This window comes from Oreochromis aureus, linkage group 5 (genome assembly GCF_013358895.1).
Source record: "Oreochromis aureus strain Israel breed Guangdong linkage group 5, ZZ_aureus, whole genome shotgun sequence".
NCBI lineage: Eukaryota > Metazoa > Chordata > Actinopteri > Cichliformes > Cichlidae > Oreochromis > Oreochromis aureus.
In genome coordinates this window covers 12,655,045-12,670,664 of record NC_052946.1, presented here as the reverse complement: position 1 = coordinate 12,670,664, position 15,620 = coordinate 12,655,045, and the positions used below count along the sequence as shown (strand labels likewise).

Here is a 15,620-nt window from a genome sequence, read left to right as displayed (position 1 = left end):
ACACTTTACTTTGCTTTTTCTTCGCACTAAATAATTTTAATTATATGTGAAAAACTGGGCTTTTGCAGTTATCTGCTCTAACATGGCTACAAGTCAGTTGTGACTTGCTTTTCCACCGCGAGCATGTGGTGCAGAAAACATCGCGTGTGACCAGCAGAGGGAGACATCCCAACAGCTTAACGCTTGTCGCTGACACCAACGAGGAAGCCAATGTCTGGAGCTGATCAGTGAAACCTCCACCGGATCAGACCAGACATGGGCACACTGCATCACCTAAACGCGCTCATTACCGAGCGGCTCACCGCGGCGGCGGTGGAGATTTTCGGGGCTGTGGAGAAAACCTTAATAGACTACCAGGGAGAGATCAGCCGATCCAAGCAGGAGATAAATCAGCTGCGATCACTGCTCTCCTGGCCTGAAGTCAGGCTACACAGATCAGGTGTGTAAATGAAATACTCATTACTTAATGTTAAAGGCTACAGCTGTTTCACCTCCAGACTTTTCTCGTACCATTCAGCAGATCATCTTTTGAGTCCCTGCAGTGATGAAGAAGCTTCTCCTGAGGGCTGTACCCCACATGTGCACCCAAAGCCCCAGAGCATCCTGCACATTAAAGAGGAGCATGACCAAAGGGATGCTCAGCAAGGAGCATCCTGTAGGCAGCAGAGGGATGCCACAGTGTCACCTGAGGTTGTGACAAAAGGAGATCACGAGGATCCACCCTCGCACCTATACACTGTATTAACTGTTGAGCAGGCAGCAGCTATCAAAGCTGAGCCACATGGAGATGAGTGTTTAACATCTACCTGCAGAATAAATGCGGAGTCAGAAGTTCAACAACTTAACCCAGAAGGTGAGGAGAAGACTGAGTAAAAGCACATCCAGCAAAAGCTGGCATCAGTTATTTTGTTCTTATATCAGTCTGAGTGCTGGAATGAGAAAAATAGTGTGTTTTTCATTGCACGAGCTGGAGATGCTTCCTATAATGAGAAGGTTTGTTTACATTCATGAGCTAATACCTGTCTGAGTGATCAAATCCAAAGTGTATCACTGCAGTAAACGACAGATTTCCTTTACATTCATGTTGTGTTTCAATGTTAAACAGAAAGGTGAAAGGAAATGTCAAACGCAGCCCAAGGTCATAAACTTCTCTCATGTTCAAATATACTGATAACAGTGGTACTAATTAGATATAAATAATTAAAAATGATAGCAATTTATTATGAATATTTTAATATAATATTTAATAATAATAATATAATATTTTTTTAGATCCACTGGAGATCACTTATTCTAAGAATCATGGGACTCAACAAGACCAGAGCCAGTATCAGCACTGTTACAACCGTCATACATCTCAGATCATCAAAGTGCAGGCGTTTACATCATCTAGACCTCAGGAAGAGGTGGACTGTGACTGTACACTACATCATCAGCCAGTAGATGATTATGATGAGGCTCCTTCTCTAACCCCGAGCCCCAAATGCAGTCTGAGCAACAATACATTTACTACAGCAGAAAACAGGACAGATGTTGAAGGCTGTACACTGTCTAGAGAGTCTCAGTCTGTCCACTCTGTAGAGCCAGAGCAGCTTGTTGGTCAGAGTGAGCATACTGAAAACATAGAGAGTGTGGGGATTAAGCTGCTCAAACCATCAGGTACAAGACAACAGAAAAGGCGAATCCCTGAGTTGAACACCAACGACGGAGACGGTATAGGAATGGAAGAAGATGGAACTCATTTCATAAGGGAAAGAAGGCACACATGCCCCATTTGTGCTAAGCGTTTTAAAGAGTCGAGTCATTTGAAGGATCACGTGAGGATCCACACAGGAGAGAAGCCTTACCGCTGTAAGGAATGCGGCGTGAACTTCAGGCAGAGTGGAGCCCTGACCTTACACATGAGAATCCACACAGGAGAGCGACCGTACCAGTGCACAGAGTGCGGCAGGCGATTCAATCGTAAAGGTGACATGGAGACTCACAGGGTGACGCACACAGGGGAGAGGCCTCATTCGTGTTTGTTTTGTGGGAAAACCTTTCAAAGGAAGAGCCAATTAAACACACATCTGAAGATCCATGAAGAGGACAGAACCGATTACACTCACCCACTGTGACTGTTCACAGGAGACAGAAGTGACATGTCTAAAACCCTTTATTTTAATTGCAACTGATGTGTAGGACTCAAGGAAGCATGCTAGGGTAAAATCATTCCATTTGCAGTCCACAGGTCTCATCATCAGTGACTTTCACTTTCACCAATACAAATCCCTCTCCTAACAACACGTTATTTCTCTGTGTAAAACCAGGTTCTTGGCGAGCCTAGAACCATATATCTTCATTTCATTAGAGACTAACAATATTATTAAACTGTGTCTTATCATTATCATTGTAACATTAGATGTGAGTCATATAACAATCTCTATATGCCACAAACTGAAAGAGCTCATGTGAGCAGATGTCTCTGAGTATCAGTGCAAATGCAAACCAGAAATTCTTTAGTGAAGACAAATTTAATAAAGAAAGCTGCTGTAACGCAAACTGTAAAGTTAAAGGAGATGAACACAATGTCTCAGTTTTAATAGGTAGTTGTCAAAACAAAACTAGCATGTACATTAAAGGACAAGACAATAAAAAATGAATTCATTCAGCTGACAAACATTTTCTACTAGACAATTTTTGTGTCTCCAAAGTAAATAAATTGTCGTTTTTTGAATATTTTCATTGTGTCTGTTTTTTAAATGAAAAAATAAGCATTACATGACAACAGGGGTCTCGAACTCCAGTCCTCGAAGGCCGCTGTCCTGATACCATGTGTGCCTGTTGCAACACACTTCTTCAAGATTTTAAAACTTTGGAAGTCGTTCGTAAGATGTAGAGTTTTGAGAGCATTTGTAGAAAAAGCTCCTGGTAGCACTCACACGTGAAAACCACATTCGATTGTTGGCTTCTGCTTTTATACCTGCCGCTCACCAGGTCATCCTCATCACCTTGACTCCCAGTGCAACACGTTCTCACTCCCAACTCGTCAAATGTGTGACGCATGGTCAGGCTCCCTGCCCAGTGTCACCCAAGCAAAGTGGAGTGATAAACACGTCAGCCTTTTTTATTCAGAATAAGTTTCCCGTAAAAAATATTATTTCTCATTTAGTTTCACAGTTTCGATTCAAACGGGTTTTTAAAAAGAAAATATTGTATTATTGTAATATGTAATGTATTTTTAATCATTAATTCATCACTTTATAAACAAGAAGTATCAATAAGTGAAAATCGTAACGAAAACTCATCACGTTAATTAAGTCTGATTATTTCTTTCGTTAAAATGAACTGCGTTAGTCGATCACTTTTTTAAAATATTTAAAGAAAAGATCATCTTCATGCAGAAAAAATAAATAAATGAACGAATAAAAAATGAATATATACAATAAAGTTGCTGTACTTGTTGTAAAGACCCACCTTTTAGCACATCCCAGCACACCCACTCACTTCACCAGATCCACCTTGTTTAGTTCTCTCACCTTTGATTGGGTGTGGTGCTTGTCCTTAATTGCACTCACCTGTCACACGTTATATAAGGACTGCATTCACTTTTGGCTCACTCCTTCTTCACTCCCACACGGGGCGGCAGCAGAGCATTGGCAGTCCATGCGTGTCTTTCCTTCTTTGCTTTATTGATTTGAGAATAAAAGGAGAACCCTGTGAATGATTAGAGGACTGCTTATTCTCATTCTAATCGGATGAGGCCATGATGCTGATTACTTAAACCCTGAGCCGTCCTTCCTTCATAACAGTACTGTAAAATATTGTCGCAGCATTTAACTGCGCCTTTGATAAAGACGTTTCGCCTTTTTTCCGTTGTAGCTCAGAGTGAAATTTAGCTGACATGTGTTACAAACGCTTGTGTATATTGATTTATGCGCAACTTTTTGAGGACTCTGACCACACTTTAAACTATTTTACAAACGCGAATTTCAAACTTGAATCCCCGTACGATCAGGGGCGGTCCTAGCCTGTTTGGTGCCCTGGGCGAACACTCCCTCTGGAGGGTGGTTAGGGTGGTGTCTGAGAGGCAGATGTTGTCCAAGATAAGGACAATCATGGATAATACCTCCCACCCACTCCATGACATACTGGCTAGCCACAGGAACACGTTCAGTGAGAGACTGAGATTACAAAAAGCACCACTGAACAACACAGGAAATCTGTGGCCTGTGGCCATCTCCCTGTACAACTCGTCCATCTAATACACTGTAAACACTGCAATAGCTATACTAAGAAAAGCGTCTGGACTTCTTTAAGTTGCTTGAAGACGTTTCACCTCTCATCCGAGAAGCTTCTTCAGTTCTAAGGTCAAATGGCCGAGTCCCAGATTTAAACCCAGTGGGAGTATCCCCAAAGAGGGACAAAGGACCCCCTGGTGATCCTCTAATCACATGAGCCAAGGTGTGATACTCCCACTGGGTTTAAATCTGGGACTCTCGGCCATTTGACCTTAGAACTGAAGAAGCTTCTCGGATGAGAGGTGAAACGTCTTCAAGCAACTTAAAGAAGTCCAGACGCTTTTCTTTGCAAACTCCTTTAACTACGATGACCTGGATGACTGAGAACCTTCACAGACAATAGCTATACTCTTTTTACGCACACTCTTTTCTACTCTGTAATATTCTTGTCAATTTTCTTGATATTTATTTATAATCACCTCTGATAATCCTTGATATTTATAATTGAGTGATGTGTATATATTAGTGCTATTTCTTAAATGTGTAAAATCTGTAACGTATTGTATTGTTTGGAGTTTAGTCTGTTACTGTTACTATTTTTACAATTTCATCTTGGAGCAACTGTAACCCACATAATTTCCTTGGGGATTAATAAAGTATTCTGATTCTGGTTGTTTCAGGATGACCTGCCATTATCCAATGACACATCTGCTTACCTGTATCTTTTGCTCGTTTCTCCTCCTCTTCTTTTCTCTTTTTTCTAAACTGAGCACCTGATGGCTTTGAACTTTTCTTGTCCATCTTCCATTGGTTTTAATTTCGCACTCCAGTATGAACACAAATCCCCCAACCCGAGGACCACCACAACATAACCTAATAGTTCACAGATCCGCTTTGTCTAGGGCTTATTTCTGGGATTTCACACAAACCAGGATTCAAATCACGAATACATAATGGCTTTGGATTTACAACATGAAATGTGCTGTATTTGGAAGCAGCCGGCCCCCCTGCCCTGTCGACAGGTTGTGTGAGACTGTAACTCATCAAACTGTAAATTATAAATTTTAAATTGTTATTGATCCCTTTACCCCTAGTCCTAAAGTCTATATTTATTTTCTTACTCTTCTTATATTTATTGTTTGTTTTCTTGCACTGCTATAACTGGTCTCGTCTATATCGTCTGAATTTCAGGAGCGGGACCACTCCTCTTTCACGCCCCCTCCGGCCTCAGCCTATAAAAAAAACCCTTCTCCAATACCTGCTGTTCTCATTTTCATGCCCCCCCCCATTTTTTCTCTCTTTTCTCCTCTCCTCTCCTCTCTTCCTTTCCTCCATTCATTTCTCGTTAGTACATGGGGATCTGCCCGGCCCGAGAGCCGTCGCCAGTCCCCTTCAAGGCCTTCCCCAAACCGCAGGACTATTTCACACTTCCTCATCGCCCATCGTTACCAAGGATTTGGTCCCTGCTAGTGAACTGTACTGTATGTATCGGAGATGACGGTAAAGTTTACTTTGACTTGAGCAGCAAGCAGGCGCACCGAGGGCTCTCGCGCTCACTTTTCGCATATAGAATTTCGAAAAAACTGCAAATTATAAGTCTGTATTATAATGTCTGGTGTTTTCATGTTTGTTGGTTTGTTTTTATTCTGTTTTATTTTGCGAGCTGGTTATTAGATGCCGCTCCAGCCAGCCAGAGAATCCCCCGCCGCCCCGCCCTCTCCTCCCTGTGCTGCAAGCAGCAGGCGCACCTCGCAAACGGAGGGCGCCCTTACTCCCAGCAAATGGGCGATAGAAAACCGATTGGTGCCTATGCCATCCGCAAAATACGCTGGTATGATGTCAGGGCAGCATGAGTACGAGCAACTCTCTACAGCGCAACAGCGTCTTTTATCCAGTATAGCATCATAAAATCAGACCGCTGTGACATTAACCAAAAACACCAAAATGTACCAGAATAACGGGAATAATAGATTAGATTAAATGGCCTGTATTTGTATAGCACCTTACTTAGTCCCTATGGACCCCAAAGCGCTTTACACAACATTCAGTCATCCACCCATTAACACACATTCACACACTGGTGATGGCAAGCTACATTGTAGCCACAGCTGCCCTGGGGCACACTGACAGAGGCGAGGCTGCCAGACACTGGCGCCACCGGGCCCACGACCACCACCAGTACGCAACAGGTGAAGTGTCTTGCCCAAGGACACAACGACCGAGACTGTCGGAGCCGGGGTTCGAACCGGCAACCTTCCGATTACAAGACGAACTACTAACGCTTAAGATTAGATTAGATTAACCTTTATTAGTCCCACACGTGGGAAATTTGTTGTGCCACAGCAGAAAGTGTACAGTGCAAATTTCAAGTATAGAGAAGGATACAAACAGCTCAGAATCTAAAGCACAGAGGTGGGACCAAGTCATTGTTTTGCAAGTCTCAAGTAAGTCCCAAGTCTTTATCCTCAAGTCACAAGTCAAGTCTCAAGTAAAGTCAAGCAAGTCAGAGTCAAGTCGCAAGTCAAGACAGACAACTTTCAAGTCAAGTCCCAAGTCCGAAACTTTGAATTTCAAGTCCTTTCAAGTCTTTTTTTTTAACCCTCTGGGGTCCCGGGTATAATTGGCCGTTCTTGACTACTTTTGATTTTACTTCTATATTTCACTTTTAAAATATGTTTTTCTTGCCTTGTTTGGTATCATTATTTACAGCACAACCTCAAATATCTGAAATTTGAGTTATTTTTTTCATTTTGGTATACTATATTAGCACAATTGATCTAAATTCAGACAAAAATTCAGAATCCGAGTAGAAAAAGTTATATTTTTTACATGTTTAAAGAATCATTTTCATAACTTGAAATGCAAATAGAAATTGTACATTTCTAAAAATTATGCACAAGTTTTGCAAACAACAAAGTTATATGGTACTATTTACCTAAAAATGCAGCCAAGGCCTCAGGCGTTTTTATATAACCATTTAAATCTATTTACAGAACAATCAGGTGTGCTGCATCAAATAAGAAGGCACACAAATTATTTGTGCCAGTCCAAAAATGTAGTTTGTGTTCAGTATAAGACAGAGGAGAACACCACAGGCCTAAACCCTGCAGGTCTGACAACTGGAAGTGCAACAGTCCAGTTTTCTATGTGGAGACAGCGTTTACACTGGAATCTGCCTTTGACAGCTTTTTTAGATCAAATATGAAATTCAGCAGTCTAACCGACACACAATACAAAACAATAACTACACAACAAACTAACTATAGCCTCCAAACACGCTAAACGTCACTAATGTCTCACATATGAAAACTCTCTCTCTCTTTCTTTCGCTCGCCCGCTTTCCGTCGCGGGTGTCACTCCTAAAACTTCCCCTTCTCCTAAACAACCAAATGTCACATGTTGCCTTATCATTTTTTGATTGGCTGACATGGTAAACTCTAACACCAATAGGGAAGGGGTGTTTTTCTTTTCTTTTCACTCGCAAGTGGAGAGCGTATGCTAGGCTGTCTGTAGAAAACGCCGTTTTTGTCTAGCATCCCTGTTGAGAATAACCTTTGCAAATAAACAACAGCTAAGTATTTTATTTGATGTATTGACATAAATGACAGAAGAAAAAGGCCATGTATAGCAGGACTACTCAATTACACACTAAGGTGGGCCAGATTTTCTAACCAAAAAAAAAAATTTCCCTGGCTCAGACATGCAAAAGGTAAACACGACCATACACTAATTGCAAATTAAACACAGTGATTTTGAATTGTGATGTGATGGTAAAATAAATATTTGTCAGTCTAAACTGGGTTAAATCTACGGGGTTAATGATGGGAGGAGACGGAGAGAGACTGAGTACAGCTACAGAACCCACTTTCTGAAACGGACCCTGCTCACCATTCACCGACAATTCTGAGCTAACAAGTTGCATGTTATTCTTGGATGCGCTTGCAGGACCGGATTTAAAATAGCATGACAAACATATCATACCCGTTAAAGCCAAACAGTATCATCAACGTAGCCGAAGAACATTTGCTAATAAGATGAAGTTAGCTAAGTCAGCTGTCTCATCGTAGCAGCAAAAAAAAAAAAAAAAAAAAAAAAGCACCACCTACTGTTCTTTATGCAACTTCAAATGTCGGACAAAGTTGGAAGTTGTTCCATCTCCGTCTGTGATTCTCTTCTTGCATGTTTTGCATATTGCATTTCGTTTTTTGTTGACTACTTCGTAGTTTATGTACCCGAAAGAAATTACTCTTGGAAGCATTTTTGGCTCGAGCGTTTTTGTTCTTGTTTTTTTCAAATCTGGTTAATTTGATTGGCTGTGCTACAGCCCACGCTCACATACATACGGAGTGTGGTAAGAATGAATGAATGAATGAATAAAGTGAATTAATGGTCCGCACTTTTTATATAATATGTATGTTAAATTTTAGATTTGGGTAAAATATCAAGTCTTTTCAAGTAAACAGGTTCAAGTCCAATTCAAGTCCCAAGTCACTGGTGTAAAAGTCCAAGTCAAGTCACAAGTCTTACAACCTTTTTTCAAGTCAAGTCTAAAGTCATAAAATTAATGACTCGAGTCTGACTCGAGTCCAAGTCATGTGACTCGAGTCCACACCTCTGCTAAAGCATATTCCACATTATCTGTCAAACACGATGCAAGCAATGTTATACCATAGGACTGCCTGCAGTGGAATCAGGTCACTGGTTCCCCTCAGATGATGTGACTGCTGATAGGAGCAGCAGGATGAATTCAGAAATGTGCAGAGAGTACTATAATCTCTGCTCAAGCTCAGAGATTTGGCTGATGTCGGTTGATTGGACTGCATTTAAACAGTGTAACTCCATAAGGACCCAAAGTGTAATGCAAAAACAACCCAAAATATCCCAAGGCAAAGAAATGGGATATTCTTAAATGTTCAAACCAATCACATGATCTGAGGCCAACGGAGCACGCTCTTCAGTTACCAAAAACAAAACTGAAGGCAGAGACACACGCAAGCCCAAAAGTCCAGCAGAGCATTTGGACCTCAGTCAGTCACTGACTGCCAAGGATTTTCATCAAAGTTTTAAAAACAATGATTTCATTTAAAATCATATCAGGGTGTCCAGGTACTTTTGAGCCTCTGAAATTGGGGGACAGTGCATGAAAATGGCTGTCATTTCTAAACTGTTAATGCACTAACTTTGTGAAATCCCTGGAATTAAAGGAAGAAGTGTGACAGCTTAATAAGGGACATTCCATCTGTTGCTGCTTCCTGTATTTTTGAATGAAACAGACACCACGAGGTGCAGAAAGTGAAACAAATCAAATCTATTCCTTTCTGTTCCAATCCACAGTCTGCTTTTCGCGGAACACGTTATCACTTTGTCCATTTTTAATTGTTATTTCTGTCGTAAGACAAGCTGAGACCACCATGAGCACTCTGAACCAGCAGTATGATGAGCAAGTCCGTCCCCTCATCGACCTCATTGACTCTCTCCGCTCTCTCGGTGTAGAGAAGGACCTGGCGCTGCCTGCTATCGCCGTGATTGGAGACCAAAGCTCGGGGAAGAGCTCTGTGTTGGAGGCGCTGTCCGGGGTGGCACTGCCGAGAGGCAGCGGTGAGTTGTCTTATTTCCAGCTCAGAAACTTTCCGTTCATTAGAAGTGTCAAAGTGAAGCATATAACGGAACTGTATCAAGACTGGCAGAGAGGTGGGGATGGTGCAGGGCACATATGAGGCAGCAAAACACATTCTTTGGCGACTAGCCTGTTCCTTAAAATCTATATTTAATGATTTATTAATTTAATGACAGCTTACTCATTTTATTTCAGGAAAATAAGTAGAAAACGGTTTGACCTTTGACTTGAGCATTCCATGACTTTGTTTTATTTTTTACATTTTTTTGAATGTACTCAATGGGAATTTTAAACTAAAATGACAAATTTAACAAATTTTGAGCTGAAGTGTTGCTGGTGATCCATAACAACAAACACTGGATCAAAAGATCCATCATGTCTGCGTTATAAAATGAGGCACACAGAGGAATAAATGACAGACTGTCACATCCTGGGTTGGAGCCAATTCTATTTCTTCTTTCAATTAATGGATTTTTTGGGGGTCTTTTTCTTTGTGTGTGTGTGTGTGTGTCTGCGCCCACGCGCATGCATTCAGTTTTAAGGGAGGGTGGTTGGTCTGGGTTTGGTGCCCATTTCCTATTTCCTATAAAACAAAGTTTCGAACAAGTCAAAGGAGGGGAGGAACTGGAGAGCACAGAAAAAAACTGAGCAAGATGGATTCTCCCCTGATCTTGTGAGAATCAAAATGTGTGTCAAAGCAGAGTTACTCAAACATAGCATTAGACTCCAACTAGAAAAAAAAAGCCTTGTTACAATCTCTTACAGTTCAGTTAAAATCTGAAATCGTTCATTAATTTGTCCAAAAAAAAGTGAGCAACAGTCAGAGAAATTATGCTGTCTGACACTCACTGTTTTAAAACACAGGTATTGTGACAAGATGTCCACTGGAACTGAAGATGATGAAAAAAAAGGAAGGAGAGGCGTGGTATGGAAAGATAAGCTACCGCGGCTTTGAAGAAAAGATAAAAGAGCCTGCACTTGTGGAGAAAATGATTCGAGAAGGTGAGTCTACATAATTCTTACCAAGTAAAACATGGAAGTACAAAGTAGGCACGTTAAATCTGTTGCTTAGGCATACGTGACATCATATTCTCTCTTTAGCTCAACTTAAATTGGTCGGGAATGAGGTGGGGATCAGCAGTGAGCTCATCAGTCTGGAGATTGCCTCCCCGGATGTTCCAGACCTTACTCTCATTGACCTGCCTGGCATTGCCAGGGTGGCTGTAGATGGGCAATCAGCAGACATTGGTGATAAGGTATGATACCTTAGTCTCCCTCACATTTTTAAGGCCATTTCTTTGGTAGAAATTTCATCCAATGAAACACAAATCCAGAGTTTGATAGGCATTGGCATGTTACTAATAGTGTTAAAAAGAGACAACACTGACACACCAGTGTGACTGCTGATTTTTGGTATTATATGTGTTTATTGTTATGAGTTTGCTATTTCATCTGGACATTCCTGCTTACATCAGTTAGTTGGTTGTATTGTTCATAACTGCATTTATGCAATTTATGACATGATCTTTATTTTATTATGAATGGATACTTTCAGATTAAAACTATGATCCAGACTGTCATCAGTAAACAAGAAACTATCAACCTGGTGGTTGTTCCGTGCAACGTGGACATTGCAACTACAGAGGCTTTGAATATGGCTAAGCTGGTGGATCCTGATGGAGAGAGGACTTTGGGTAAGCAAGTGTCTCTCTTAGGTCATTTAGTTTCTTTACTGTGGATTCTGTTGCCAGTAGTCTCCACCTCATAAAACAGGATCCCAAATGATTAACATCATGTGGATGCAGTGAACCACAAACGCAACACATCAGCCTGGAAGTTGGAGATGGGCCACAGATTGCTCTTCCACACAGGCAATCACCCAAATCGCTTTAGTACAAGTTGTAGTGGTCATGGCAAAGCCCTGTTGGTAAGTCAGTAGAAAATTTGGGCAGAAAAGAAACAGCAGGTATAAAAACCGAGCCTACAAATCTGACTCAGTACTTTCCCTAGTTTCAGAGTGCCTTTTGATGCTGAAGGAAACTGTAGTCACTGACACCCTGGCTTTCCTTGCAATTTCTCTGTAGGAAAGACTTACATTTTTAAGTGTAATGATGGTCTGTCTCTCTTCCATTATTGATTGCCTTTTTCTCACCATTGTTGTAGCAATACAGTACTTTCTTCAGTACAATACTGTTCAAATGATGCTCACGAGGGTAAGGTACCACATTGTGTTCCAGCATTGCTTTTATGCAGACAGAGGGGGTTGTAAGTAACCCAGAAAAATTGGAACACCTGCAGGAATTAGCAGCACCAGCTTTCAAGGCTTGATCAACTTCCATTGCTGCAGAACAGCTTTAAATTGTTAACCCTGAAAAAGGCCTTTTTGTATAATTCTGAAATGTACTTTTTTCAGTTTTGGGTAACCTTACCTTTTTGATTTTTACCTCTGTCATTTCTAACCTTTTTATCATTTCAAACCATTCATTGGACTTGAACAAGTAGAAATCCTTTCTGCACATTGATATCTGAGGCAATGATTGAACACGAACATCTAAAAACTATTAAAGATAAAAGCCTAAATGAATGGAATGACAGCTATATTAAAGAATTTAAAGGTCATGTATTAACTGAGAGTGAAATGAAAGAAACAAAACCTTACCAGGTATATGTCCTGTAATGCAAAAAGCTGCATTTACATGTATCCAAAATGGCTGTACATTTCTGACATCCAGTGGATTTCTTCTGCAAACATCTGTGATCATGTTAAAGATCCCTTTCCTGCTGAGCAAACAATGTGAGCAACATTTGATGACTGGCACCAAGCTCTGACTGGAGCTTTGCAGTGATCACTACAAATTATCCGTCTTCCCATAAGGCGGGAAATCCAACACTATCTCTCTCTGTCAGGTGTCTTGACTAAACCTGACCTGGTGGACAAAGGCACAGAAGAGAACGTGGTTAAAATTGTCCATAATGAAGTCATCCCACTGAAGAAGGGCTACATGGTGGTCAAATGCAGGGGTCAGAAGGAGATCACAGAGAAGGTGTCACTTTCTGAAGCACTAAAAAATGAGGAAGCCTTCTTCAAAGAGCACGCCCATTTCCAGTAAGTTTGCTCTTTTTGGCAATTATGCAAGCACACGTTTGTGGTGTGTTAGGCTGTGTTGCTTATACTCTAACCTTTTGTTTGTGCTGTAGGACTCTCTTTGATGAGGGTCAGGCCACTGTTCCTAAACTGGCAGAAAAACTCACTCTTGAACTGGTCCATCATATTCAGGTGAGTACTTATTACTGTTTTACCTTTGTAGGTCACTGGGGAGAGCTTTAACCCACTCCAGCTTTGATGTGATTTGTCCATGTGATTTGTAGAAATCTCTGCCACGGCTTGATGAGCAGACACAGAAGAAACTGGAACAGACTCGGGCAAACCTGAACAAATTAAGAACAGGACCCCCATCTGATGCAACTAAGAGACAAAAGTTTCTCAGTGATGTGAGTAAACAAAAGTGTAAGCAAAATGAATACGAGCTTCTGGAAAACACATGTCCTGTTCTTTTAATTGAACCTGTTCTATCTTAGCTTGTGTCAGCATTCACACAGGATGCTATCAGACTCACCAAAGGTGAAGAATTAAAATGTGGATACAACTCCAGCATCTTTTTCACACTCAGAAATGAGTTTGAAGCATGGGAGAAAATCATAAAAGACTCTGGATCATCATGTAAGTCAATTAACAACTTTTCATTAATCAGGTTTTTAGATTCCCTCTGTTGCTTACAAGCTACTACATAAAGTAACTCTAACATTTAAAGTAAAAAAAAATTACTGCCATTAAAACACATTTTACATCGTCACATGTTAAAAGGTTAACTTTCATTGCACTGCAGTCAAAGAGCATATTCTGAGAGAAGAGTCTGAGTTTGAACGCATGTACCGTGGAAGAGAACTGCCATTGTTTGTGAGCTACAGTACTTTTGAGTCCATAATCCAGAAGCAGATCAAACAGCTGGAGGAGCCTGCTATCCAGAAACTCAAGGAAGTGTCAGGCATGTTTTTTTTTTCTCATAATACTTGAATCTTACTTTGCAGGTAATCTTTCATTTGGTACATTTTTTGACTAACTTGTTATCATTTTATTGCTTTTAGAGGTTGTGAGGAAAGAGCTGTTTGAATTGGCACAAAACAGCTTTGTGGGCTTTCCGAACCTCATCAATACAGCGAAGGTCTCGTTTTCTTTATAATGTATTGCTGTGCACATATTATTAAACGCTAATGAATATTTATTGACATTTTTTGTGTGACTTAGATGAACATTGAAACCATCAGGAATGAAAGGGAAGAGGAAGCAAAGTACATTCTGGGGATGCAGTTTAAGATGGAGATGGTTGTTTACACTCAGGACAGCAAATACATCACGGAGATACGAAATGAAATTGCCAAAAAAGGCCAACTGTACTTTGGTGGGATGACCTCAAAGGAGATGATGAGACATTTTGAAGTATATTTCAATGTAAATATCACTCAATTGCTTTTTTACTGCTTTTGTTTAAAGCATGTGATTCATTGGATCCACATGTATCCCATCAAAATAGTTAACTTTAGTTTTTTTTAACATATTAAGAAAAGCAAACACTGAAAACTCTTTGAGAAAAAAATTATACCTAAAACTTACATCTTTTATATTTAATCACACTTTTAGATCCATAAAATAAGATCTATTATTTTATGGTGTGATTAAATATGTCTAGAGTGATCTGAAATATTTTTTGATAATTACATGTAATTTGCAATAAAACCGTGAGGAATTTTTTTAATAATCACACTAGAAAATGTCTCAAATTCAGTCCTAAACCAGTGAGCTCTTTAGTACATCTTATTTTTGTCTTCTTTGCTCTCAGATTGCTGGGCAGCGTCTTGCTGACCAGATCCCCCTGTTGATCCGCTATCAGATGCTGCAGGAGTTTGCCAGCGAGCTGCAGAGTAAGATGCTGGACACATTTACGGACAAGGAGAGAAAAGAGTACCTGCTTCAAGAGGACGGTGGCACAAAAAATAAAAGAGAAGATCTTAAGATGCGCCTTGAGCGTCTCACAAGAGCTCACATTCTGCTGTCTGACTTTCAAAACTTTCAACCAGATTCCTAACCTGGCAGCACAAAGCATGAGGTTGGACCTCACTGCAGTCTTTCCACGTGTTACTAGAATTGAAAGGGCTGGGTTTTGCACCTATAATCATTTATAAGAAACACTGAAGAAATAGGAATATTTCTATACAGGTATCATAAAAAACAGATACAGTTGCACCAGGAAGTCTTAAGTGCTAGAAGAAGAAAAAGAGAAAAACAACACACATCCAGAGTTTTCAGATTTCTACTCAACTAAATCAGAATCTCTGTTTTGGACAAGAATATTTTTGCATTATTATGTACTCTGTGTGTTCATGTGTTTTATCATCTGTTATAGGTTTCCTATTCATTTTCAGTTGTATTAAATACATAAATTAATAAAATGCAGTGAAACAATAAAACTGGCGTTTCTGACAGTATTCGTTTTTGCTGAGGCTTCACATAACTGCACTGAACCACAGCTGTGTACATACAGATGTCACATTGCTTCTGGACAAAAAACAGGCCATGCAGTCAAAGGAACTCTGTAAACTTCAATAATGTGGTCATGTTCCAAGAATCAATAAACATGAGCTAAAAAAAGTTTGAATTAGCCCTCATCTTTCAAGATAGAGTGTACATTCCCTCTTGACATCTGATTTCCCTCTAACCTTGACCC

General features: G+C 40.3%; 2 protein-coding genes across 3 annotated transcripts; both read left to right on the top strand.

Moving 5' to 3' along the window:
• The first annotated feature begins 206 nt into the window (after positions 1–206).
• Positions 207–2,659, top strand: LOC116326480 (zinc finger protein 239-like). 2 transcript variants are annotated; one of them, XM_031747801.2, is made up of 3 exons: positions 207–439; positions 521–853; positions 1,273–2,659. In XM_031747801.2, exons 1-3 carry the CDS (start codon positions 256–258, stop codon positions 2,115–2,117), a joined length of 1,362 nt encoding a protein of 453 aa, XP_031603661.1. In that variant the 5' UTR covers positions 207–255; the 3' UTR covers positions 2,118–2,659. The 2 variants fall into 2 exon arrangements, with proteins under 2 accessions (XP_031603661.1, XP_039468172.1); XM_039612238.1 differs by having other exon boundaries at positions 518–853.
• A 6,855-nt stretch (positions 2,660–9,514) lies between these two features.
• On the top strand, positions 9,515–15,372 carry LOC116326481 (interferon-induced GTP-binding protein Mx-like). Its single transcript, XM_039612234.1, has 12 exons — positions 9,515–9,818; positions 10,702–10,839; positions 10,939–11,093; positions 11,393–11,531; positions 12,745–12,943; positions 13,036–13,114; positions 13,207–13,329; positions 13,417–13,558; positions 13,725–13,883; positions 13,984–14,060; positions 14,144–14,347; positions 14,736–15,372. Exons 1-12 carry the CDS (start codon positions 9,632–9,634, stop codon positions 14,979–14,981), a joined length of 1,848 nt encoding a protein of 615 aa, XP_039468168.1. The 5' UTR covers positions 9,515–9,631; the 3' UTR covers positions 14,982–15,372.
• Positions 15,373–15,620: the final 248 nt, after the last annotated feature.

Coding starts and splice junctions, on each gene's coding strand:
- LOC116326480 (XM_039612238.1), top strand. CDS start 256: ATGGGCACACTGCATCACCTAAACGCGCTCATTACCGAGCGGCTCACC. Junction 440..517: donor AGTCAGGCTACACAGATCAG/GTGTGTAAATGA, acceptor CGTACCATTCAG/CAGATCATCTTTTGAGTCCC. Junction 854..1,272: donor TCAACAACTTAACCCAGAAG/GTGAGGAGAAGA, acceptor ATATTTTTTTAG/ATCCACTGGAGATCACTTAT.
- LOC116326481 (XM_039612234.1), top strand. CDS start 9,632: ATGAGCACTCTGAACCAGCAGTATGATGAGCAAGTCCGTCCCCTCATC. Junction 10,840..10,938: donor GGAGAAAATGATTCGAGAAG/GTGAGTCTACAT, acceptor TTCTCTCTTTAG/CTCAACTTAAATTGGTCGGG. Junction 11,532..12,744: donor TGATGGAGAGAGGACTTTGG/GTAAGCAAGTGT, acceptor TCTCTCTGTCAG/GTGTCTTGACTAAACCTGAC.